Source organism: Topomyia yanbarensis, chromosome 2 (genome assembly GCF_030247195.1).
Source record: "Topomyia yanbarensis strain Yona2022 chromosome 2, ASM3024719v1, whole genome shotgun sequence".
Lineage (NCBI taxonomy): Eukaryota > Metazoa > Arthropoda > Insecta > Diptera > Culicidae > Topomyia > Topomyia yanbarensis.
The window spans coordinates 85,058,973-85,086,244 of NC_080671.1; the positions used below are offsets into that span (position 1 = coordinate 85,058,973).

Sequence of the window (27,272 nt, forward strand, 5' to 3'; positions counted from 1 at the left end):
TTAGTTGGACCGACTGACAGATGTCAAAAACTCTCCAAATGATACGTTAGTAGTGTAATTGCATCTATTCACATCTCTAACAATTGTCAGATTGTCAAAGTTGACATAAGATTTTGACTAAAAAGCATAGTTCTCGATAAACATATGATTACGGCTTAAAAGCCAACTGTCAAAATCATCTTTGAAAGGAAATTCTGGACAAACCATTACTGACTAAACACAGTTCATAGCAGTTAATGAAAGAGAACACTTTTTTCTTTCGTTTACTACCAACATCTATGATTGCCAAGTAGCGGTTTGTCCGGAATTTCCTTTCAAAGATAATTTTGACAGTTGGCTTTTAAGCCGTAATCATATGTTTGTCGAGAGTTGGACAATGGTCCAACTAGCGGAGGCCCAACTAAAAAGCGGTCCAGCTAAAAAGTGTCCAACCAGTGAATCACGACTGTATTGGAACCAACCTTATGTACCAACGTTCGACGGAGATCATCCTAATTAGTACGATGAATTTAAGAACATGCCCAAGCAACCAAAAGTGAGTATAAGGGAGCTGCATAAGCTTCCCGTTTTAAGTAATTTTGCGATACGTTTTGTGTACTAATAGCGGCTTAAGCAGCTTTCAAGTTCCATTGAAGCTTAAGCAGCTTGAAAGTTCGCTAAGAACTTTATGTGAACTTTAAAGTGTGCTTTTTAAGTATTATCCGAACTTCTGGTTGCTTGGGATGCTAGAAAATCTCAATTTCGAAATTCGTTCAATGGATGGATGGATCCTGGCGGGGAGATACGACGACGAATCTATTGTTGACTGATAGCATTCAATTATTAATCTACACACATAACCACTACCTTACGATAATTCTGTGAGCAAGATGAGAACTTCATAAAACCAGGTCTGACTGTTCAGTTCGACACTTTTACCTGACAAGAGCAGTGAGCGCTTTACCGTCAGATTGCTATTTGACGAATCGAAGCCAGAAGCCGCACAATGCTGCGATCAAAGAGGATAGTACCACGACGAATTTGCGCGTTGTTTCTGGAAGGTACCGGATTAACCGATCAAGCACGGTCCTCAAACGGTGGGATAGTTCTTTTAAGTTTCCTATCTCATGCCTTAACGCGACCGAAGACTACATATTAAGAAGAATGATATCTCTTTCCTTTCCTCATACAAACGAGAACCGACAGAAATTACAGCACCTCTATTGTATGAAGGTAGGAAGCTTAATGTAAAAGTGTATATGTGTGTGTGCATCACTATCGGAAGTACCACCTTTACCCGCATGTGGCGTTGCTGTTACTGTCTCAAGATTCTGAACAGAGTTGCCAGTCTTCTTGATATGCAGTCTTCGACTTGAGTCTAAGTCTATTGATGACATTTGGTCCCTAGACCGGCGACGGATGGGTGCTATCAGCTTTCTGCCGATAGTAGTAGAATGAGATGTGCGGTAAGTTCGCACAAATCTGTCCCATTCCTCATGAACTTTACTTCGCTTTTCATTTGTGGGTCAGCTAGCCTTTCTTTCAAGATTACAAACACTACAGTCAAAATGAATAGCTAGAGCGTTTTTTCATTACATCATATCTAACAGAAACGTCAAACGGAGAAAATCGCGTGCAAAAATTTCCTTGCAACTTTCAAATTTATTTAACAATTAAAGCACACAGAAGGCTATCAATTCTACTATCACCTCTGCATTTACTCATTGCAGGATCGTATAAGCATATTACATGTTTTTCGCGAAGATAATAGGGAGATAATTGATAACTATTATTTTATTACATTTTGCCGATCACTTTTGCTATTATGCTCTTTTACATATGTGGTCTTGGCAACACCGTTTGTAGATGGTACATTTTACTGTGACGTTTAGAGAGACGGGCTTGTACACTGAACAAAAATGATTGCAATATAGCGTATGATTTATCATATGAACGGACTAAAAACTCGATGTTGACGATTTCGAATGGCAATCATTCAAAAAATAGTGAATTCAAGATCGAATGACTTCATATTTGAATTGGAATGAACAGGTTGTCGATTTTCAAATGATAAACATAACTGTAAAGGAATTGATGGCACTCGAAAAAGTAAACGATGGCGTTGATAATCATCATTCCAAATCACAGCAGTTCATCATTCGTATTTCATCTGTTTTCAGTGCTCGGGCTGAACCAAATGACAATCATTTGATGCGCGCAATGCGATTGGAAGAAGTTTTTCTTAGTTTTTTTCTCTTTACTAGTAACAGCATTTACTAAAACCACATCCGTTCACGAGAGCAAAAAATTATTTGTAACTTTATTAGTGTTAACGATTACCTGGTAGTGAAAACTGTTTTTCAGGTCAAGAAAAATAACAAATATTGTTAATAGTGTTTGCTGGAAAAATACATCCAGCTCAAACGATTTATTTGTGCCCATTTTCGGACAATATCACTGGCATGGGGGTCTTGAGAGCATACATGAAATCATCCGCGATGGTCTTGGAACTGCAAAAAGCAAACAACTGTGAAAGACGAGGCGAACGAAGTATTGGATAAGGTGTCAAAAAGACAAGAGGTAAAATGTTTGGCAAAGGTTTGTACACGGTCAGTTTCACGATCTGGTTAATCATTTTAGAATAGGACAGCGTTCATCGGACACCAACTCTCTGTTAATTGGTGCCTACATCAATGAGTTGCAGGATATGCCACATGCCACATGAGGAACCGATATGCGATCGGATTTGGTTCTATCCCGATGACCGCGCCGACTGGACTGTTGCCGCCGCTACATACGGAACGTGCCATATGCCATATATATTTAACCCAATATATTCCGATTCACTGTCGCGAGGAGAGGGATTTAAGAAGTATAGCTCCCATGCCTCCGCATAGCTCAATGTTATCCTGATGTTCGTAAAGTAAAAGTAAAAGATCATGGCATGTTCGGTGATAATAGTGAGAAAAAGAAATTGCACATGTCCCTCGAACAAGAAACTAATAATGTTCAAAGACAATCCAAAATTTAGTAAAATTACACACTATACAAGACGTCCGGATTTCCAAACAAGATTTGATTGGATATTTGAAAACAGCGCATTCCCGTGGAGACCATTTTGAATAAACCTTTAGCAACTGGCGTCTCCTGCACCAACGAGATATAAGTTCTTGACTTTGAAAAGCTCCGATGAATTCGAAACCAATGAAACCCTGGCCGAAGAAGTTGGTAGACCAGTGAACAAATTATACCTACAGCTATGACTCGCTAGATGTGGCCAACTTTGTATCTATTGTTCGTGAATGGAAGCAGACATGCTCCGCTAGCATATTTCCTCTATTCAAAGAGCTTGGCGTAATAGGTTCTCCGAAACGAATGTGACTAAAACGTAGTATTGATCCAATCGAACAGAAATTTTCAAATATCAGCGGCTCGTATCAATTTGTCCATTATTACAGAAAAAGTAACAAACCGTTGAGTTCCTATATATTAATCAACTTCCAAACGACTCCTGTCCTGGATTTATTTAAGCTTGAGAAGACGGATGTTTTTCTTATATATACGATGGTATCAAATACGACATCATCGCACAGACATATAGTTTTAGGTGTACCTATGAATTGCCGTCTCTTATTACCAAGAGTAATTTTCAAAAAAATACTTGGTTGGAAATGAAGTAAATCCAAACTACGCTAAATCTCGACTGACTGGATGCATCCTACGGGTAGCATCTTTTTAAATTCTCGTTGAATGTGAAGATATATCCTTGTACGATTTCGACAGCTAGGATCTGTGATAATTATATGGAGTATCATTGATCAATATTAATGTTTCAAAGGTTTTCTTCCATTTAATTCCACTATGTTTAATATTGGAGTTAAATGGAAGAAAACCTTTGAAACATTACGTACATTCCACTAAGACCTCCGTTCGCGTATATATTGTGATCAATATTGTTGCTCTTTGTTCAAAGCCGTCCATCAGGATTCTTCTAATACCACGCATCTCAAAAAAATAGAGCAAATCGGATGCCGCAAACTTCCGTAACTTCTTTCCGTAATATCCTAAGAGGAGAACAAACGAACTATACTGAAGGGAGCAACGGAACCGGGTATCACCTCAGACTATTTACTATTTAAACAGATTTGAACTAAAAATGTTGTATTTGTATACCATATCTAGCCAAACATTTGAAAAGAACCCATCTGTCAAACGTAAAAATAGAGGAAATTATAAAAGGAGTTTTGAATTTGTTTCAAATTCATTATAATCTTATTTAAAAAATTGTTACTATTTTATTTCGTTTGATTGCGTTAGATATATCTTACATTTGATTAATAACCGACAACAAATAAGTGTAGCATGGGATTTAACTTTAATAAATTTAATAGAATCGCATTCAAATGAATAGCTAAAGGCCAGTCAGCAGCTGACTTCATTCAGTAACATAAATTATGCTAAAGCTACAAGGTGCAGTGTCGCGACTCGATTCATTATGATTGACAACTATACAAAGCAAAATTTGGAATGCAAAAACCATCTTTTTATAGTACGGTAGCAAGTTTTAAGCATTTGATTTGTGTTTATGGATACGAATTTGTAAAATCTAGGCTACGATAATATGTGAGTCCTACTTAAGGGGATTTTTTTAAATACAAACTCACCGAAAAGCAGCTATTAGATACTATTTAGAGATGTTTTCAAAAGTTAATTATAATAGCCAATAGTTCTTAAATAAACCAATTAAAATAATATTCGTTTGCATCAATTTCATCACGAAGTATATAAAAACAAATTCCTTTGAACTGATGGTCTACCTAAAACCAAAAAACTATCGACTTGCTGTTCGAGCAACTTTCATTCAATTTTTTGATGACATGCATGCGAAAAAATATTTGGAGTAGTTCGATTTTCCTATTTCCTATATAAATTAACCATGAGACTATCTGATCGAATGTGACGTTTTAGTTGTTGAAAAATAAATGATCACATTTCAAAACAGAATGATTGCTATTTCGAATTTTACAACTTTGGTTTTATCTTTTGTATGCCTATCATTTGATGTTTGCATATAAAGAGGAAAAGTTGATTGCAACAAAAATCAAATGGCAGTCATCCAAAACACAACTGCCAATTGTTAAAGGGCCAGGTCAACAAGAATATCATTCGATTTAACGCTACAGTTTTGGTACAGTGTAGTTGTGATATATTTCATGTGCTGTATTGCAACCGAGAGTGTAGATATATGAGGTTTGGCATTGGAAAAACCGGAAAAACATACTAACTACAGTCGACTTGGAGAAACAACGCAAAACATCACATCTACAAAATACTAGCAAAGCTTTGGTATACTATATGTGACATTTTGACTTAAGATTAAATGAATATATAAAGATATATCATTTTTCTCGATTATTTGTGGACGATAAAGAGTCAATGCTTAGCTTTTATTTGGCATAATAAACTCAGTTTGTTTACATTTGTAAACAAACTCTATACCGTTTTGAATAAACGGTATAGAGTTGATCGGAAATCAGCCACAATAAGACTTTAATCTGACTAGTATCTATAATCACGGGTCATTACGTACTGAAAATTCGCCGCGGCTGTTTTTATGAATCTAATTTCAAGTTCCGTTATTGCTAACCAGTCCGTGTTTAACAATCCTTTGTATTTCCCTTCAATGTTCATTATTATCGTTCGTATACGTGGGATGAATCAGTTGTAGAGGTCGAGCGGAAGGAAGTGAAGCACAATTTACAACTTCTTGAGAACATACGGATCCCACGATATATTGCTCCCGTATATGGTCAATTGCAGCTCCATTGCTTCTCTGGCGCCTCCGAGCAACCATTCCCAGTAGTAGTGTAGATCATTTAACGAAGGCTTTGGTGATTCATGTAGCTGCTAAATTTCATGTGTTTCCATCAACTAAGTATCACTGCCACAACTAGAGCTGATTACTGCAAACGGAACTGATCCTATGTATCACTGAATCAGTATCGGGCAGGCAATGAATCGTATTCCATCTACGAATCGAATGGTCGGTTCATTTAGGTCTAGAGTTTTGCTTTCCATGTTACCCGCAAAAAAACAAAATCACCAACCACTCTCGCTGTGGAAGGTAAGCAAAAAGGGCATCGCTTTCCTCCCCAGCTAACAGCCAAGTAGAGTGAAGCAGACAGAATAGTGGCATTAGACGGGAAGCACAGCGCACCATTCTCGCTTAGATTAAATCAATCGATCACAGACGGTATCACAAGCAGCGATGCCAGATTTACAGATATGTCTGTATTTTACAGACTTTTGATGGTCTCCTACAGACGTAATCAGAAGTCTACAGACTTTTAAAAAGGTAATAGTGTTTAGTGAAATTGCACTAGAATGACTGTTTTCGAATACGAGTGATTCCTTCACAATAGAATTCTACTTTCAATCTATTTTTAAAGTAAAATTTTAGTGTAACTAGGATTTACACAACTATCTACAGACTTTTACAGACATTTTAGTTATTCTTCTACAGACATTTCAAAAAAACATGTGGTATCGCTGATCACAAGTTTGTTGTTTTCCCAGGGGTAGGCTGTGGTTGTCAAAACACATATATTTTGCGCATACCCAACATCTCGCCCCGGTCCAGCACTTTGGACCCCGGTTTTTGGTTACTTCACCCCAAAAAGAGAATACAGTGTAAGCGGTTTCGCATGTCTCTTGTACTAGTCGTTGACATATTTGCAAAAGGTATTATTTATTGCTGGTTGACCGTGATAATCAGGTCCGGTCCAGCTGATGTTGGGTACAAAACACTTGCTACACAGCTTCCCCTTGCGTTTTCCGCGTCGGCGAGATCCTGACAACCGCAGAGCCAAAGAAATGGATGTACGTACCATCGAAATTCAACGTTGCCGATCACGCGACGAAGTGGGGAATTGGTTCGCAGGTGACGATGGACAGCCGTTGGTTCCAGCCTCTGGACTTCTTCTAAGTCGCTGAAAGAAATTGGCCTATGCAACAACCGATTGTGCCAACTGAGGAAGAATTAAGGAATGTCCACAGTCATTTCGCACACTCTGCGTTGGTGGAATTCACCCGGTTTAGCAGTCGGACCGTGCTCTGTTTCAAGAACAACATTCGGCGGAAGAAAAGATAAGCTGAGGAGCAGGCTTGGTATTTGCTCACACAATGTGCACAAAGAGCGAAATACACCGTCGTGAATAAGGTCAGAAACATCTATACCAAGTGGCCGTTCCTCGATAAGAATGGAATTCTGCGGAGCCGTGGCTGAATCGGTGCGGCACCCTACACACCCGGTACCGCTGCTAAGTTCCCCGTAATCCTCCCAAACAACATTTAATCACCTTCTAAATTCGCCAACAATTCGTCATTCCGCAACTGCATCGATTGTTAGACAACGTCACACGAAGCTGTGTCTGGTGCCGAATTGCAAAGTCTTCCCCGAGACTGCCCGCTATGGCCCCGCTACCGGAAATGCGGCTTACTTCATTCATCCGGCCATTTACCTTCACTGGGCTGAATTTCAGGCCGGTGCTTGTCAGAATGAGCAGAAGCAACGTCAAGTACTGGGTAGCCCTCTTTACGTGTCTCACTAACAGAGCCATCCATCAGGAAGTGGTACACTCGCTGATTGTGGAGTCGTGCATCATGGCTGTCCAACGCTTGGTCTCCCGTGGTATGCCGCGGGAATTCTGGTCTGACAATGCCATCTGTTTCCAGGGCACTAGCACGAACTGAAAGTGCACAACAAGATGATGGCGGAAAAACTTACTACCTCACAAACAACATGAAAGTTCATTCCATCTGCTTCCCCGCACATGGGCGGTGCACGGGAGAATCTCGTTCGCTCGGTCAGTGTGGTAATCGGAGCGACACTGGATGGTACCCGATGACGAAACACTAGAACCGATATTGTTACCTACATTCCACTGGAGTCTGGCGATCAGAAAGCATTAACACCAAACCATTTCTTGCTAATGAACTCATCTGGTATCAAGTTACTGCTTACGAGCCCGAAAGATAGTCGTTCAACACTAAGAAGCAGCTGGAAGTTGGCGCGGCTCATCACCGACAGTTTCTGGCACAGATGGCTAAAGGAATACCCTCCCAATAATTACGCGTAGATGTAGGTGGTTCCAGGTTCTGGTCTTGGTGTTTGGCGAGGCGGCAAGGAACCAGAGGACTCGGGGGAGGATCGAAGCAGTGTTTCCTGAAAAAAAATCGGTAGAGTACGGCAGACGTTGGTGCGAACCACAGCACTGGCTGTTTTGGACGTCTAGCAAACCTAGTTCCAGTATTCCAGGAGTTCCTGGCCCTAACCAAGGTTTACGGGCGGGGGTATGTTCCAATGAGACCCCTCATTCGACCGTGATAGATTTGCTGACAGTGAGGTTTCACGAAGAAACGTCATGCAGCAGAATACAGTGTGAAAGGAGAAGAAAACTATACCGTATAGTAAACTCGTTTTTTCGATTATAAAGGTTTTAAGCTTAAGATCATTCACTTCCTCGTGTTAGAAAAAATCTCTTATGAAAAATCTCTAACCCTATGTGCGGGGTTGAACAACGAAAAAGAGCAATTTGTCGATCAACCCAAATTGTAAGCACCTAATCAATTTAATTACCCTGCATAAACCTTAATAAAAATCCTAAATCAAACAGTAAGATAAAAGTTTGATAAAATAGTTGGTACTCCAAAATATAACCCAACAGCGCCTCTGAGACCCCTTTGCCCCTGGGTGGCCTAGTCCTATTGGTCGCAGCGGAGAACTCTAGCTTTTCTTCTGAGAGAGATGAGAAGGTAGAATGTTGTAAGCCTATGTCGTTGGTGGTTGAATCCGTATTGTATCTGCTTTCTATAAGACTCTGTCACAGTTTTGGTCAAAGTACTCTATTTTCCAGTTAAGAAAAGGGCGTCCGAATAGTTTGAAGAATTTTGCTATCTTCTTGTTAGTTTGTGATGTGAATTTATTTATTAATTTTATTTTTTGGCTTAAAAGATAGAAAAAACAATCGAGTTTTAAAAACAATATGATTCGTAAAAACCCCCTCAGTCGATCGCTACATATGAAAAAATAAGTTTGTCCACAATCAAAAGTTTATTCGAAAAGAATATAAAAATTGAATTTAGATTATTACCTTTTTGGAAAAACGTGTATTTTTTATCTTATTAATTTTAAATGAAATTTTAAACTTCTGCGATGACGCCTCGCCCTCTTTTGAAAATTTGCTAGCTGGTACACTCTAGCAAATTAAAAAGAGTACATTACGGGACGAGAATGCTGTACAATTCTTTTGCAGCTATGAAGTTGTGAAGCTGACAAATCACTTGAAACGTTATTCTTTTTTGACCATGCCGTGCAATGAAATAAATTGAGAAACATTTTCCTCAAAATTCAAACAAGGACACGTGGAACTTTCCGCAATCTTATGTGTATTCGGAATGATACATAATCACTAGCTTGAAACCAGAAATTTATTTAAAAGACATAATTATTTATTCAGGTCCTACTCCAAACGCACATCACTTAGCACATTAAGCAAACTCTTTCTCCCGTGTCTTGAAACAAAAATCAGCACATTAATTTTCTTCCCCTAGGATAAACTAAACGAATTTCCGTCCGAATGATCCAGTAGCTCATCCGGTGGTTCTTCCTTGATCTCCGGAACCGTATGGTACGCCGAGATGGTGATATGTCTCTGCAGTGCCTCGTAGTTCAGCGACGGATCGTTCTCCTTGTCCATGTTGGCAAAGTTTTCCTTCTTAATACCGCGGTAGTTGGCGCACTTCTTCGAGCTCGGAAAGCTCTGTATCAGGCTACAGATGGTTGGATGTGACAGGCCGAAAAACCAGTCACCAGCCGGTCGCCCATCTATGCTACGGCAGTCTAGCGAGGCGTTGATGCACTGCAGCAAAGTTGAATGGCACGCATCGGTGGAATTACCTGCTATCGTCAGGGCGGTATCATTCTCCGGTATTATTTCGAACCTTGGCGTTTCTCCGTTGTCCAGAACACGACAGGTGTAAATGCACTTTTTCGTAGGGTCTTTCAGATGACCGTATGGACGTGTCACCGTGTAACCTATCGGGTAGATTGTATACTCGGTATTGTAAGCAACTCTATCTGAAGCGATTTCACCCAGATTGAAAATCGTGAACCCTCCGATAGTTATCGGGTAAGTCGGATGACCCGTTTTGTTCAGCGATATGCTTTGAAGACTTTTCTTGGTAGCGTTCTTCTCCGCGTTAGCATTGGCACGAGGTTTTCTGGGTTGTTTCGTGCCCTTCTTGGACGAATCTTCACCGGCGTTGGCATCGACATTGGAACGTTTTTTGTATTGTCTTTTTGGTGGCAAACTACTGGCGATCAGTTCGTTCAACTTACTGCACGGTCTGCCCATCTGGGTTTCCATATCATTCTCGTGCTCCAGTAACTTCTTCAGCAGATACCTTCGCTCCTCCTTCACTAATAGAATGTTTTCCTGGATCTGAGCAACATGATCGCACAACGCAGCATTTTCCTGTAATCGAAAAACAAACTCGTTTTACGGATAACCCATGGCACATTTTTACTGACACACACGCCACTTACAAAGATTAAATTTTTCATGATTCGCTTCAATCGTCGATATTTCCTCCGGTATTTTTCGTTTACCGCCTGGTTCGGGACCGCGGGAAACGGAAGTGAGCTCTGCATTGCGCTCAACAGCCAGCAGAGCACTCGATTCCCGTCCAGTAGTTGAAATCGATGGAATTTTTTTTGCACTTGCAGCAAGCCAACAGCATATACGTAATCGCGTCGATTTGCTGCCACCAACGTGAGGTTTTTCATTCAAGAAAAAATATGCGATAAATATGCCCTCAAAAGCAAACGCGGAGTTGTATTAAAACGCTCACTCGTCTCTTTTTGCTTATAAACTGCTTACACGAATGCAGAAACACACGCACACTGTTTCAAAAAACATGAGCTTTTAGACAAAGTGGAAGGGGGGCGCGAAGTGTTTGTTTTGACTTTTCTCAGCGTCAAATTGACAGAAGCTTGACTGTCATTTGCACGAGGGAGGGGTGTTGATTAAAATGCGCCATACACGCTGGTTCAACAAAACTCAAAAGTGAGTGGCCAGCAACTTAATTTCATAAAAAGTACGTCTCGACAAACATATTCTGGTTGCAGTTGAAAATCGAAATAGTGAACTTGTGCCTTTCGGTTTTTCTTCTATTTTTAGCTTGTGCAACTAAAGCGCAACTGGTGTAGATGATGCGCAAGTTGTTGATTCTCTAACATGTGCACAAGATGCGCATTAGTTGCCCACTCTGCAAATAGGGAAAAAGCGAAAGGCTCAAGTTCAATATTTCGATTTTCAGCTGCAACCAAAATATGATTACGGCTTAAAAGCCAACTGTCAAAATTCTCTTTGAAAGGATATTCCGGACAAACCGTTACTGGCTAAACACAGTTCATAGCAGTTAATGAAAGAGAAAACTTCTCTTTAGTCTACTACCAACATCTGTGATTGGTGAGTAACGGTTTGTCTGGAATTTCCTTTCAAAGAGAATTTTGACAGTTGGCTTTCAAGCCGTAATCACATGTTTGTCGTGAAGTTGTCAAAAAGTGAGTTTTTCTCGCTTACTCAGTTTTGAGTGTGGGTGAATTTGAATACTTTCTATTTAAAACAAAATAGAGCATTGCTTGAACATGTTTAACCTCACTTTTCGGGTAGTTCAGAGAGCTTGTTTACATGAACTTAGAGCACTTTATATTCCACCGACTGCCAGGAATTTGGGTCGAGTTACTTTTGAATTGTAACACCATGTAAATAAGCTCGCTGAACTGTTATGTTTTCGAACACTTTCACTACGATGATGTCAGCATGCAATGTCCCATATGAGATAAACCATTCCATATAGAAATGTAGTACAATTTGAAATTTCATTTACTACGTTAATGTGACTCAAATTTCTGAATCGAAGCAAACTGCCAGAAAATGAGTTTTCAGTTCATTAAAATTAACTTATCCCTTGAGTAATCTCAAAGTTTTAAAGTTTTGGGTAAGAAAAATACACTGAACAAATACTTAAAGTCGGATGTCAACTAAAAGCTCTTGCTGTGAAGGGGAAAACGCGGAAGCATTCAGGAAAACCAACGGTAGCCCGAATAGAATTTTAGAACAGCATTTACCCTACAAACAATAATAAAAGAATAAATATTACAATTATTACTGTTTAAACATATTGTTCAACGCAGAGTTCTCGCAGTAGATTTATAATAAAATATCATGTGACAATCAATTTTACTGTTCAGCAAAAAACTGATACAGTAAATCCACATTAAATTTTACCGTTTTCTAGAAAAAATGAAGAGAAATCGATTTTTTCAATGTTAAGATACATACACACAGAAAAAAAATGTTGGTAAAAATAAGAGTTTTTCACTCTTAGCAAAAAACAACCAACGCATACTCTTAGTTTGAAAATAAAACTTTTGTTTTGAGTACTATTCTTCATTGGCTTAAAAGGATAACTTTTACTTTGATTATTATTCTAGAGTAATTTAAAAGTTTTACCTTCAACCTAATAGTTGGCGTTGGTTATTTTTTGCTAAGAGCGGAATACTCTTACTTTTACCAATATTTTTTTTTTCTGTGTGTAAACACCCACCTTTTTACTGTAAAAGTCGATTTTACATGGAAAATTACTGTAGAAACGTCAAAGTTTATTGTTTTTGTGTTGTAGCATAACACTATAATTTACTGTAAATTATTGTAAAATTACTGTACTGTCACAGTGAAAATCATGGTTTTATTATTATCGTTGCATTAACCTCATTCCTATTGATTTTTTCAAATCCTGTCGTTACTACGAGATCGTAATCTGCATGTTATCTAGGAAGAGAAATGTTCCTGAAATGTATGGACTGACCGAGGTACATACATCGCATTAATGCTGGGAGGTTCAGGAAAAAAAAAATTTAAATGCCGATTAATTTCTTTAAAGATATATTCTGATGGCAGCTTAAAATCGAAATATTGAACTTACGCCTTTTGTTTTTTCCCTATTTGCAGAGTGGGCAACTAATGCGCATCTTGTGTACATGTAATGTTAGAGAATTAACTTGCCCATCATCTACGCCAGTGGCGCTTTGGTTGCACACGCTTTAAAGAGGAGAAAGGCGCAAGTTCGCACTATTTCGATTTTCAACTGCAACCAGAATATTATAAACATGAAATGGCTAGTGAAATGGTTTCTCTCATATTTTGCATTTGAGTAAAAAGAACTCAAATTTTAATATTTTGATTCAAACTCAAAACTAAGGCTACCTGTACCTAATTATTATGTCCATTTGTTGCGTTTCGAACAGGGGGGTTTCACTCCTGTCATCCGATATGAAGATATACAGACTTTGACAGTCAACATATGATGCAATGAGGTTGATACTAAGGTGTGGCAATGCTATTGCCTTGGCTATTGCTCTCTCGCTCGATCTCTGTAAAGCACGTGGACAGCAGATATATGGAAAATATATGGAGTTGAACTTTATTACGTAATAAAGATACATAAATTGAGCGAGAGAGCAATACGGCATTGCCACACCTTAGTATCCAGTACATTGCATATGATGGGCCTAGCCGCCTCTAGGCTCATGTCGCCCGTGTAATAGCATTGGGTTGTTTTGATTTTAACAAAGGCAGATGTTGGCTATGACAAAATGGCTGTCTAGCAGGGGGCTGGCTTCGAAGCCTTCATTTGTATGTATAAAAAATGTATGTATAAAAAATGTCATTTAGTAATTCATTGTTTACATTTGCAAGTATCGCTTTTTTCCCAAAAAAGCGTTGACGTTAAATTATTAAAATCGGTCAATCTCGCATTTTCACTGATTCGAACTAATCTCTTTCGTCTTTGTTCTGCCCAGGAAGTTTCCGAAAATAGGTTATTTCATTATATTTAATTCTGTAAATTGCGATAAAAGTATCCATTTTTTGACGTATATGATTTGTACTCATGATTGGATATGTGAGGTTTACCAATAAATGAGTATTCCTAGTCGGAATTGGGTGTAAAAATACTCATAATTGGGTACTTTATTTTAACCGTAATATGAAATTGGGTTGCTGGCTACTTACTTTCGAGTTATGTTGAACGAGCGTGTGGGCCATGATGGGCCAACTACACGCACACCCACACGACTCGCTTATATTATGTAAACAAATTGAACGATTCGGTGAGTAAAATTTACGATGCAGCCGACGGTAAGTATTTGATATTGATGTTTTAATGACCAATAATCATTTTTATATACTTTTTCATGTGCGTTTATATATAAACTGTCATCAACATGAACTGCTAGGAACAAGACGTTTCTTGTCAGCCGGAAAATGACACCCTTAATCTTCTACCATCGGTGGATAATGATCAGATAAACAGTGTTTTGATCACAGAATCGGAGCTGTTCGACTACATTCGCCGTGATCAAAAAGTGTTCTATAAAAGCCAGCAAATCAACGATCCGGAACTTACCTCTGAGGAAAAATATGACATACTCAAGCAAGTACTGGAAAAGAGTCACCCGATATTTCTTTCCCGGTTTGGGTTATTTCTTAAGGAGGATCACCTAAAGTTCTTCGAACAGGAACCCCAAACTAGCGGCTACAGTCCGGACGAACGGTATGAGGTGGATTACTATTTGGAGAAAATTCGTCGCACGCAAAATGGTGGTCACGAGCGGCAGGTCCGCAATAGAAGGTATGCAGCCCTGAAGCAGCTCGTTCAGGATGGAAATTATTTCAGCGAAATGGAAATGATGCAACGGGAACCACTGCTTTACGAGCAACTAGTTGGCCAGTATTTGACGGAAAGAGAGCGCAAGGCGAGGGATGCGGCCGGGACGAAAAATGACAGCCTGGTAACAATTCTTTTTAACGGAATAGATCGAGATAATGCGGATGCGTTGCGAAAGGAGCAAGAAAATGACGAAAAGATAATGGAAGAAATGACGGATCCAATTGATGATGACGATGGAGATAGGTACTGGGAGAAGCCACCGGATTCGCCGGCATTCTCTAGGGCTCAGTGGGGTAACTTTGATCAGGAAGAAGAGGAGCGACAGAAAAGTATACAACAAGAACTGGCGGCGAAGAAAAGAAATAAGAAATTTTCCGTCCCGATGAATTTGCTAACTTCGGGGGAGCGGAGCTTGCTGAGGGACGAATTTGTTGGAACGATGTATGCTAAGTTTATATCAGGCGAAGACGACGAATTCGACTATTCGAAGATTGATGAAAGTTTGGAGTACGATAATCTGGATATTGTTGAACAGGATGAGCAGGAACGATACTTTGATACTGATGAGATTTGTGAAGAATTTGAGCAAAAGGAGTCGTCATGCATGCAGCTAGATGATGACGAGGAAGACGATCTGGATGTGTATATGAGACATATCGATCAGCACTTGAAGAATCAGAAAAATATGGAGCAGATGAATGATAAGATGAGAGACGTAAACTGTGAATATGATAGTGATGGGTAGAGTTTAGAAATGTGCGCGAATTATGTGTAAGTTAATATCTATGTCGTATAATATATTATCCAAAAAAGTCAAACATTTGTAATGCATTTATGACGCTTAGAGCAGATTTGTTTTCTTTCCGGACATCACGTTGAACCTTATCAAATGAATAACGATGTTCGAGGTCCTAATAGTTTTCTTATATCTGCTGCCCGAACTTACGACTGGCCGCTAGCAGCTGGGCAAAACAATATTGAGACTTGGCATTCTATTTATATAGAATAGCGCTAAAGCTGAGTACTTGGGTTGAAGACTATTAGGCGTTTTAATGTGTTAGGTACCTGTTGTGTTGTTATTGTGTTGTTTGAGTGTGAAATAAATTATAAATTGACCCCCACCGGAGCACGTTACACATTTTACTCTTTATTGGAAAACCACAAAAGTGGATGATAGTCTACTTAAAGTCTTCACCAGATTTATGTTATGGACACGTTGAAGCCATAGGCGTTAGAACTGTACTGTGATGATTCATCGAAATCCAAAGGTTCTAGTTTTAGCTTCTTGTTTGCAGTTGAATCCTCCGGCAAATTGGGGTTGGAATTACTTATACTGGTCAAATGCCGATTCATATGGGCAACAATATTCGCTAAAACCCAATGTCCGGTCCGGTCCTGAGACACTCGTAACTTTTTGTCCGTCTGACAAAAGGGACAAGTAACATACCCAACTATGTTTCCATCGTCGCCGATTTCAGAAGTTACCTGAACCGCACCTACCGTATTGCAGAATTCGATATTCTGAGGGGACCCGTCACAACTGAAAATTGAAATTACATTACAAATTATCAGGGTGTTTTTTGAATTAGAATGAATTTTACCGATTGAAGTAGAAGCTATGAATCCGCTCGGCTAGCGTTCGAGCCGATTGCTCTAATGAGCCGGTTTCGGGTACGCCTTCCTTTCTTCGTCGCTCGCGGGGTCGGGTCAACTCGTCGATTTTCAAGTAGCTGCTAATGCCTTTTTGCCGCAGATGCACACCGATCATTATGATCTGCTGCGCTTCACCACTTAGAATGTGAAAATTTTGCGGGTTGCGATAAAACTTTCCAAAGTATTTCTTCATCTGTTGTTCGTCATTGCTAGGGATGCGAAGAATTTGTGGAATTTCTGGAAAAGTTATATAGTTACAATACCATTTATATTACATGTTGAGGAATGACGTTGTATGGCAATAGGTCAATTTTAAATACGTCGTTTAAATATATGCAACCCTATTTTTCATTACTTTTTTGTAAAAATCTTTTTTCGTTCGATGTCAAACTCGAATAGACGTTGGAAAACTCAATATTTTAATACGGCAATAGATAAAAATTTTAATTATTGATCAAATTTCAATTCGAAGTCGTCTTACCTTTCGCTTCCTGTTCAACAATTTTCAACTTTTCATTGTCGATAGCTTCCAGAGCGCAGTTGGCTGAGTAGCCACAAAAGTCTAAAATGTTTATTATATGTTCCGGTATCAGCCCGACATCCCGTTGAATTTGCATCCAAAATCGATCCTGGTGAATAATCAAGCAAACATGTAGGTATATCGATCAATCGAACAGGGAAGTTAACAACAAACAGAAAACGCAACAGCAATAACAACAAAACAAATCGCAACAGTTTTCCGCTTTGGCGGGCAATTTTCTTCGTCTACCTTCATCAGCTCCATGCAGGAACGACGATTTTCCAACGTTGGGGTCGCTATTTTGAGGCTTATTTGCCTTCACCGGTTTTCACACAATGAAAATTTTAAAACTTCTTTTCCGGGTTATTTTGCGAGCAATGGCACAATTTTTTGACATTTGGAAAAATGCCTACTTACTACATCCAAATACAAATTATATTTGTATTTGCTACATCTATAACGTGCACACATACACTGCGGATGGTGCATTCCAGCTTGTGGGTAGTAATATTCGCCAAAAGCGCACAATTCGGCGATACATTGATGTTATTTTGCCGCACATTCGTTTCCATTCGCAGACATTTTGTACGCAAGGAAATACATGCTACGATAGGCGCTTTGCACGAAAGCTTCGAAAGCTCTTTTTGTAACACAAGGCGTAATGGTGGGTGGTAACGCTGTTGGAAGCTCTGGTGCCAAGCAGAGATGCCAGATTTGCAGACATGTCTGCAAATTCGCAGACTTTTGATTTCAGCTGTAGATTTTTTCGATGACGCAGATATTTGCAGATTTTTTTTATTTGCTTGCAGATATTTGCAGTTCTTTTAGTTTGGTTGCAGATATTTACAGATTTTTGAAAATAAAGGCTTTTGGTTACACTAGTTTCAAATTACAGCTTTATCTATTTTAGACATTTTTTGGTACTTCCCAGACTTTAAAAATTATTATTTGCAGACATTTGAAAAAAGTATCTGGCATCTCTGGTGTCAAGCCAATTGGGATTCTTGATTGATTGAGCATTAGATTTTTTACAGGCACAGGTAACCTCAGTTTTCTTGTCAATTCGCTTGTTCTGTTTACATGAACTTAGAAAAATTTGTGGACCATTAGATTCGCTCGAAGAAAATCGTAAAGAATTTTTCTAAGTCCATGTAAACAGTACAAGCGAACTGTCAAAAATGAACACTCAGTTAATTTGTGACGTCAGCGTAAAGTATTCAATTGCATGAAAATGTATAACTTTTCTGACAGCTCAGAGAGCTTGTTTACATGGACTTAAAAAATGTTTGGTTTCATCCAGTACAAGAAACTCGGTTCGAATTCTAACACCATACAAACAAGCTCGCTGAACTGTAATTTTTTCGAGCATTTTTACTCGTATGACGTTATCTTGCAATGCTCAATTGACACCGGTGTAGTGTAGTGCACTAGTTTTGCACTTTCTAGCAGAAGTGTCAATGGAACATACCCAGTTTTCTGAACTTCTGCTAGAAAGTGCAAAAACGGTGCGGTTTCAGTGTACTCCACTACACCGGTGTCAATCAATCGAAAATCCCAATAGATTTCAGTGCGTAGAAATCCTTCAAATCAGTAGTGTGTCGTTTAAAAAAACTCAATGTTGCAAAAGTTTTAACCGTTAAAGCAGTGATGTGGTCGGCGAAGTGAAGTTTTCTGTCAAATAACACTACCAGGTCACGGATAGAATCCACACTTTCGATGACACTGGCTTCAAGGGTATATTCGCTGCGTCTTAGAGCGCCTAAAATTTATCACCTTACATATTTTATCGACGTTGATTCCATTAAGCGAATACCACTTTTCGATATTGACTATATCCTTTTGGAGCACAGCTGAGTCGAGCCCTGAAGCAATTGAACGAAAGACTTTCAGATCAGTTTTACAGACTTGATGGGGGTGCAGCGATCGCTGATGAATAATAAAAAGATAAGTGGCCCTAGGCGACTTCCTTGAGGGACACCAGTTGGCGTTTCAAATACGCTTGCCGATTCTAACAAAAGCGGATCTTTCAGAAAGATAAGATTGTAGCCCTCAGGTTACCCACGGAGGAAATCCTAGTCGCTGCAGTTTCATAACCGCAATGTTGTGCGGCACCTTGTCGAAAGCTTAAGCGAAATCAATATTGCATCAACTTGCTGACGCTTCCAGGGCCGGCGTCACACTTTTAGCCAGAGTGGGTAGTATGCATCGAGTGAGGGTAATAGAATAGGAATATGTCTCATTTTCGTAATAAACACACTTGAATTACATTTACATTAAGTCACTTGCTGTGTGTTTGTGCAAATGGAATTGTCTTACATCGATATTTTCAAATGTGTGCCCGAGATGCATACGTGGCAGATTTCAAATTTATGAGAAGGTCCAAAATTTCGAGTGGGTGATTACCCACTCGGTTATTTTCGAGTGGGTAGTACTACCCATACTACCCACGCTATCTGCCGGCCCTGGACGCTTCTCGATGGCTGAAACTATTGTGTATGTCATCAAGTTCGAAGTGGTCGAGCGTTTCTTTATAAATCCGTGCTGACGTTCGTTATGTTTGAAGATGCAGCGTACATCGCATTGTGAACAAACTTTTCCAAAACTTTGGCCAGACAATTCAGAAGCAAGATTCCACCGTAGTTTCCAATATTATGAGTATTTCCTTCGTTACGGATACGAACTCGTTTGTATTATTGACGAAGGCTAGATCGAGCGTCCGTCCGTTCACGTTGCTAACAGAGGAGATTTGATATAGATCATCAGAGACCACGTTTCTGTGATGGCCGTCTCTTGCTTTGATGTCACATTTTCTGGAATGTAGCACCTAAGATCGTCAACGAAAAACCACCTGAGAAGAGAGAGGTTGTAGTGACATACAACTAGTACATTGTCTCGGCTGCTGGCGTTGTCAGTAATGCTGTTGGCCGCAGAGAAGTGAATGTTACACAAGCCAGGATCGCTGTTTGGATTCAGATAAATGCAGCAAATAAATCCGAGCAAACGAAAAGTCCATAATACCATAATACAAGGTCATGGTCCAATTTCACCTTCATTGCATGGTGTTTTGATAGGGATCAGCCCATTAAAACACCATCACTGTGGCCAGATAGATCCCATACAAAACCATATTTTGGTGTATTTATAGGTTATTAAGACCATTTTATGGTGGTTTTTGGTGGTTGTGAAACTTGACACGGGCCTATTTATGGTCTTTTAAAGGGATTATAGTCTGTCTGCGTCCATGAGAATTTGCTCGGCCTGGCAGGGAAACGTGTACGACAACTTGTTCCAAACATTCAGATCCAGGCATTTTTAGTTCAGTCCCAGTAAGATTTTTTATCGCAATAAGAACATCACCTCCACCACGTAGATAAAAAAGCTGGTAAAAAAAAGCTCGGAGTTTAATATATCATCACACAGCCATGTTTCGGTGAGAACAATAATGTCGTAATCGCAGGAAGTAAGGGCAATCAAGAAGATCTGAGTTTTTGTTCTCATTCCACGGACATTCTGGTAGTAGACGAACGGGAAATCTGCAGATGTCAAGTTGGTGGTATAAATGGATCGATGAGAATCGGAGCTTACTTGGATGTTAGGGGCGTCTCCACAGTGATCAGGGATGGAGTTGAGGTGTGCGGTGTTCTGCAAAAATTTAGACTGACTCGTCCTGTATCCTTAAATTCGTGAAACCGAATACCACTAATTTGCCACTCCGCTGACATAGCTTTTGCGTTAAGACTAACTGGCATGCCCATCTTAAACGATACAAAGTTCAGCGTGAGCACTTCTCTGCTTCAAGGATCCAGCTTGTCTGCCTTCACTTCTTCAGAAACCACTCTCGTATGCGCTATTTGCAGTACAGTGCCTTCAGGCACCTGCGGGACAATTCCCGAAAGATATAACTAGAACTTTCGTCCGTCGTTCGCGATGGTTCCGGAGGCAACTGAATTTGTACCAGAGTTACAATTTTCCATTCCACACAGAAGTTTCGCCAGGCTGTGTAACGTGCTATCCTCGTCGTTGTCGGTGTCGCCCAGTCTTTTAGCTCTGGATTGCTGAGCTGATTGATACACACGAGGTGTCAAAACGGGGCTTGCTAGGACAGACCCCTTAGAATTGGCGCGAATTTTAGATCAGGTGGTCACTCTATTTGAACGCATCGCATTTTAGTGTTTTATGTTAACCGGAAGCCACCATTTGAGCTCCTTTCATCAACTACTGGCTTCTTGCCGCTGTTCAAATGAACCCGATAATGATATTAGTTTCTAGCGTTTTATGCTAACCGGAAGCCTCCATTATGAATTTAAATGGATTCAATCATCAATCTCCATCATCTACTTACCAACCTTTTTCGACTAAGCTCATTTGAGTTAAAATTTTGTTTTTTTTTCTCCTTTTTACGGCTATGAGCGTGTCAGTATTGATAGAATAATTAACTCGCTATCGAGTCGATTGTCGATATTATTGCATAGAAAAATTACGTAATGTTATTGAACTAATACATTATAATGTACAAAAGTTTTGATAAATTCGCTTCACATAATTTTCTAAAAAAAAATCGCGAAGCAAAGTTTTTTATCACGCTGAAAACCTTACCCCTCCCCACCATAAAGTTTTTTGATTATTTATTCGTGGAGAATATCAATATTTTGCAATAATAGCATGAAATTATGGATTTTGGACATCGCAGATTACGAATCAGAAATCAGTTTTCCGAAATTCAAAATGACCGATCCAATATGGCAAACCCATACCAAAAAATAAGTGATATTTCAGCCAAAATAGAGAATAAAAGTGTGATTTATGAACACGAATTTGGGTTGAAATGTATCGCAATAAAAAATTGGCAATTCCAATATGGCGGACTAAAATGTAACTTAAACAATTTTGACCAAATTTTTTCGTTTTTCACCGTTTTCTATGGTTGTATGATAACTAACGATTAGTCTGTGATGCTTCTACCGATCAAGCCGGGAAATACGTTCTCGAGACCTGTACACATGTACAGTAGAGTGGCTCGTGGTTGTATGGGAAAACTTCAAAATGATTTAAACTGGCGGGCACAGCACTTTTTGAGTTTCTTTTGTGGTCCCAAATGCCTGTGCAAAATTTGGTAGCAATTGGCTGCTTCCCGGGTTTGCGCATTGCGTTCAAAGTGGGATTTTATGTGGGAAAATTAATTATTTTGCATTTACGTTATTAAAGATCGCTGTTTCACTCAATATGAAAAACCAGCATGAACTATAGTTCAAACCTTGGTTAACAACTTTGTCCAAGACCGTAACTAACTACGAGTTTTCAAAAAATAGTTATAACGATTTTAAAACTTATGGTAAAATCCAAATGCAGAAATTGATTACTTTTTCCAACACTGACCCAAATATGAATCATAATCAGATTGTAATCTTTGTTGTGGAAAAAAAATTACAATATTTAGAGCTTACACCTACAAATTTATGTGTTGTTTTTACTTGGGGCAAAAACTAACTCAGGTGTGGAAATCGCGTTGGGTTCTAACCTGAAGTATATTTCTGGTTCGCCAGCATCACCTCTGTATTGCGTGAACCTAACTCAATTTCATCAAAAAACGCTTGTTTGAAATAACTATCCTGGTTTCGTTCCTAGATTCTCAAACGAAAACGTCAATAGAAATAATTCCGAAACTTCAAGAAATCTAAGGATATGCATTTTTTAAAATTCTGACTCTGAACGGCAAAGAAATAGGGTTTTAAAATATGTAAAACTTATAAACCGCTGTACCATTTTAAATGAGATAACAGTAGAGCCCTTAAATAGTAGCACTAAAACACGTAAGATTAATTTTTAATTCGGTGGTTTAAACCTGCGTTGAAGATGTGCTCCTTATGTTATACTAAACCATCTAAACAGGGAACTGGGGAGTACACAAGCCACACCCCCTCTTGTTTTCATTATCTGACTACGTCTATGTTATTCAGCAATTCATTCTGAACATTTCATTCAAAGGTACCAAGTCTCTGCGATGAACATATTCTCATTTATTCATGTTTAAAGTATCGGTGTTGTGGTGTACTAACAGTGTTGGAAGAAATAATTAATTTCTGCATTTGGATTGAACAATAAGTTTTAAAATCGTTATAACTATTTTTTGAAAACTCGTAGCTGGTTACTGTCTTCGACAAACTTGTTAACCAAGGTTTGAATTATCGTTTTATAAATCTGGTTTTTTATATTGAGTGAAATAGTGACCTTTATTAACGTAAATGCAAAATAATTTATTTCCCCATATAAAATCCCATACAAACTTTGAACGCAATGCGCAAACCCGGGAAGCAACCGACCGCTCCCAAACATTGCACAAGCATTTGGGACCACAAAAGGAACTCAAAAAGTGCAGTGCTGAAAAATGTCATTTTCGAGCCACTCTAATGTACAGTGCAAAGCGACTTTCTGGGAACGTGCATAATGCCATGAAAAGGTTTCAACCTGAGACGCGCGTCTCGAGCCGACAACGGTCCATGGCGGTCAGGACGCCGCTTCGGACAATAGCCTGTAGAAACTTTGTTTATGTACGGATCGAAAAACCCCTTCTTACGCACTTATACCTTTCAAAAAATGCAAAGAAAATATCAAATTTTTGAATGAGAATCTCCCCTTAACCAAAAATTCCAGTTGATCCGATGTTTGGCAGTTAGACTATCAGTTGTAGAAAAGTTCTACCAAATAAAAGCTTTTGCACTAATTCTCGGTTGCTCAAAATCTTACTACATGAATAGAAAATCGAAAATGTTTCTATTCTATAGATAATTAACTATTTCAGCCACTAATGAATGACTAATTTTTAAGTTCCGGATATACAATCAGAGGAAAACTCGACATTACATAAAATTACATGGAACTGAAGCGTGAATCATTTTGTGCGAAGCTTGGTGAAAATATAATCGTACTTCGGATGTAATTGTTTTCATTTGTTGTATGGTTAATTTGGTGGATTTCTTGTGCATGAAATTTTACAGAATAATGTTATCAAAAATTCTCTTTTCTCTAAATAGCGTTAGTCAGTCTTAAAACGTGAGCTCGATTTGAGTTCTAAGGGTAATTCGGATTTCGGGATTGGTTTCTTCGTGAAACTTTTCATGCACTACTGTTTTTAATTAATTATTTTAAGAGATTTCTATGATAATGAATTCAATTCGCTGTGCGCCTATCTTATATTAGCCTATGGCAAAGCAAATTACTTGCGTATGATATGTGCTTTCATGCTTATCATCCATACAGGTTATTTTTGACGTGTTCGGAGAATGTTAAAAATCACTGAAGAAGGATTCACTCGACTGGGTAAATAGTATCTTAATTCGTGAAGAAACGGGAAGATTACAGTCTGCTTCAATTACTAAATCCAAATTTCTTCATTTCAATCGAATGCTCTGTGATTTCTTTTTTTAGATTCTTCGGAATAAATTTATAGCTCAATCATGCCCAACTTTTTGTCTTCAAACTGTTGGGGTCAAAAAACAACAAAATTCTTGTTTTGAACAAATTTAGTAAAATGGAAAGAAAACCTTAAAGAACGTTCCATTTACTAGATATTTTTTCTGATACAGCTAATTAACCCAAATTTAAAAACTTGTTAGTTCAGAAAATAGTTGATGACCTACGTTATTTCGCCGGGTTCTTAACTATATAGAATTTATTGTGAATTGCGCCAGCAACTTTTCTAAGAGCTAATCAACGTTCGGCATTGTTGCACTGTATTTAACTAGGTACTGTATGTCTAACCTGGTGCTGTCGATTAGAGCCCCTCACAAACCGTTCGTCATATGTTCAAACCTCATCCCGGACAGAATTTGTTGTGTCAACGTAGTTGTTTTATTCATGTAAGTATGTTCTCTTGTACTGTTCAGATCGGCCGCGAGGTTTGTTTGATTTATGGAAGGTCAAGTTCCGTAATGAAATGTAGTACCAATGCTTGAGATCAACTTCTAATCATAAAATGTAACAGCTCGCAGAACAAGTGGAGGCTAAAGCTTTCCACCTCATCTCATTATAGTGCAAACAATTGTGGGAAAACGGAATTAAACACGTGCACGTGCTTATTAAACTGTTCACAGGTTCTAACTTAACCGGTCAAAACTCATGAGTGCGTGATGAATCGAGATAGCGCCATGCTCAATTCCAGCTTATATTGAATGTTAATACCAGAGCTGAACGATCAACCGAATTGATCTTATCGAGGCTAGTGGCAGACACTCCCGGCGGTACGAGTTATACTCGCTGAAATAGGATCGCTTCGGACAACCCTATAGGAAGCATTGCTGAGGGAATCTTTTTTTTATTGCTGCAACACCCGACTTCTTTGTTGTGTGTCAAACTTTAATAAACATTGGCTCCAAATTAAATACAGTTTTCAACCCCATCGTAACCTCGTAGATTCCAAGATTAGTTGGTCTATCTCAATGTTTATGTGCAATCGGATATCTCTAATCGAACATTTTCGTGTATGATTCCAATAAAAATATGAAGCTTGAAATTATCAAACCGAACATGCCTGACCGGAAAAAAATGTACATCGAATAAATGAATCATAATGCAGTTTGCTGTTTGCCTTACATATATTTATTTATTTCATACTGACTAGTAAGAGGATGAGTCTTTTCAGCTAGTGTGCATGTGCGTCATCAATTCAATTTGTTTTGCTATTCTCATTTTGGCGAGCAACCGGATATACAATCAGAGGAAAACTCGATATTGCATAAAATTATATTGAAATGAAATGTGAATCATTTCGTGTGAAGCTTGGCGAAATTATAATCGTACTTCGGATGTAATTGTTATTATTCGTTGTATGCTTCAACAGAGGAAGCAGACGCTTCTGTAGATACTCCTTGAAGTGGATCTCCCCAGTTACAGTCCCGGTAGTCACGAATGGCGAACTCCGTTTGTCACATGGGCAGATTGCTTGCTAAATCATGTATTTATTGGCAAACTTTGAAAGTTTCTGCTTCCTTATTTCTCCCGTAACATCAAACTTGTGCTGGGCTGTGAAGAACAGTAGCCCCGGAAGCTGCTGGCAGCCCGCCTTGACATAAGGTTCATCATCCACTAATAGAACATCCATTATGACCGCATTTCACCTTCCGTTTGTGGTCAGAGTTTCATAGTAACGTTTAATCACACAACTCACCGTCGACTGCAAGGCAAGGTGATGGTCTATCTTGCCTGCTGTTCAACGTTGCGTTAGAAGGTGTAATAAGGAGAGCGGGGATAGACACGAGTGGCACGATCTTCAGAAAGTCCATCCAGCTTCTTGGCTTCGCCGACGACATTGACATAATGGCACGACACTTTGAGGCGATGTCGGAAACGTACATGAGACTAGAAGCTGATGCCAGCAGGATTGGACTTGCCATCAACGTTTCGAAGACAAAATACATGAGAGGAAGAGGTTCTAAAGACGACTATGTGAACCTCCCATCCCGAGTTCGGATTGACGGTGACGAACTCGAGATGGTCGATGAATTCGTGTATTTGGGCTCACTGGTACCCGCCGACAGTGATACCAGCAGAGAAATTCAGGGACGGGTCTTGGCGGGAAATCGTGCCTACTTTGGACTCCGGAGGACACTCCGGTCGAATAAAATTCGCCGCCGCACGAAGTTGATTATCTACAAGACGCTGATTAGACCGGTAGCTTTCTACGACCTCGAGACCTGGACTATGTGTTGCGTACCATTATGGTTGCGTGCAGATGGAAGACGGAACGTGACGCAGGCGAATGAACCATGAGTTGCATCAGCTGCTGGAAGAACCATCCATCGCGCATACCGTAAAAATATGACGTTTGCGGTGGGCTGAACACGTCGTAAGAATTTCGGACGACGACCCGGTGCAGATGGATCTTGAGGGAAACCCCACAGGGACGACAAGACGGGGCGCACAGCGAGCACGGTTGATCGACCAGATAGAGGACGATCTGCGGACCCTTCGAAGACTGCGAGGCTGGCGACAAGCAGCAATGGACCGGGTGGAGTGGAGACGGCTTCTGCTTACAGCAAGAGACAACAAGGCTTTCGCCTAAACGAACCCGAACCACCGTTGACTGCACGATTCCGAGTAGTTTTCCGATGTCCTGATGAGAGAGTCGAGGATTTTCCAGGTGTTTGCACAAAATCAATTCGCGACGTTGCTTTGAGATCGTAATTGGGGTATTCTCATTAAAGCAAGTAAATGACGTTACTGACGACAAGTCTTTTTTAAACCACTACCGCGTCTGCATGCCCTCTCACTGACGTATATGATGGAATAGTGAGTGTTCAATTTGAGCATTCGGTTCGATTCATTTGGG

The 27,272-nt window shown here is 39.4% G+C and overlaps 3 protein-coding genes across 3 annotated transcripts; 1 reads left to right on the forward strand and 2 right to left on the reverse strand.

The window, feature by feature from the left end:
• Positions 1–9,423: 9,423 nt before the first annotated feature.
• LOC131678696 (transforming growth factor beta regulator 1) lies at positions 9,424–10,910 on the reverse strand. Its single transcript, XM_058958960.1, has 2 exons — positions 10,586–10,910; positions 9,424–10,514 (listed from the first exon to the last, which is right to left on the reverse strand). The coding sequence occupies exons 1-2, from the start codon at positions 10,823–10,825 to the stop codon at positions 9,588–9,590; spliced, it is 1,167 nt and encodes a 388-aa protein (XP_058814943.1). The 5' UTR covers positions 10,826–10,910; the 3' UTR covers positions 9,424–9,587.
• Positions 10,911–14,173: 3,263 nt separating this feature from the next.
• On the forward strand, positions 14,174–15,909 carry LOC131678695 (coiled-coil domain-containing protein 97). The gene is made up of 2 exons (XM_058958959.1): positions 14,174–14,243; positions 14,342–15,909. Exons 1-2 carry the CDS (start codon positions 14,232–14,234, stop codon positions 15,518–15,520), a joined length of 1,191 nt encoding a protein of 396 aa, XP_058814942.1. The 5' UTR covers positions 14,174–14,231; the 3' UTR covers positions 15,521–15,909.
• On the reverse strand, positions 15,898–17,399 carry LOC131678697 (uncharacterized). The gene is made up of 4 exons (XM_058958961.1): positions 17,198–17,399; positions 16,910–17,057; positions 16,377–16,665; positions 15,898–16,315 (listed from the first exon to the last, which is right to left on the reverse strand). The coding sequence occupies exons 1-4, from the start codon at positions 17,210–17,212 to the stop codon at positions 15,976–15,978; spliced, it is 792 nt and encodes a 263-aa protein (XP_058814944.1). The 5' UTR covers positions 17,213–17,399; the 3' UTR covers positions 15,898–15,975.
• Positions 17,400–27,272: the final 9,873 nt, after the last annotated feature.

Excerpts from the sequence above, each read along its gene's own strand:
- LOC131678696 (XM_058958960.1), bottom strand. The coding sequence starts at position 10,825 with ATGAAAAACCTCACGTTGGTGGCAGCAAATCGACGCGATTACGTATAT. Across the intron at positions 10,515-10,585 it reads TCATGAAAAATTTAATCTTT|GAAAATGCTGCGTTGTGCGA; the intron begins GTAAGTGGCGTG and ends TTTCGATTACAG.
- LOC131678697 (XM_058958961.1), bottom strand. Across the intron at positions 16,666-16,909 it reads TGTTGAACAGGAAGCGAAAG|AAATTCCACAAATTCTTCGC; the intron begins GTAAGACGACTT and ends TAACTTTTCCAG. Across the intron at positions 16,316-16,376 it reads CATAGCTTCTACTTCAATCG|TTGTGACGGGTCCCCTCAGA; the intron begins GTAAAATTCATT and ends TTCAATTTTCAG.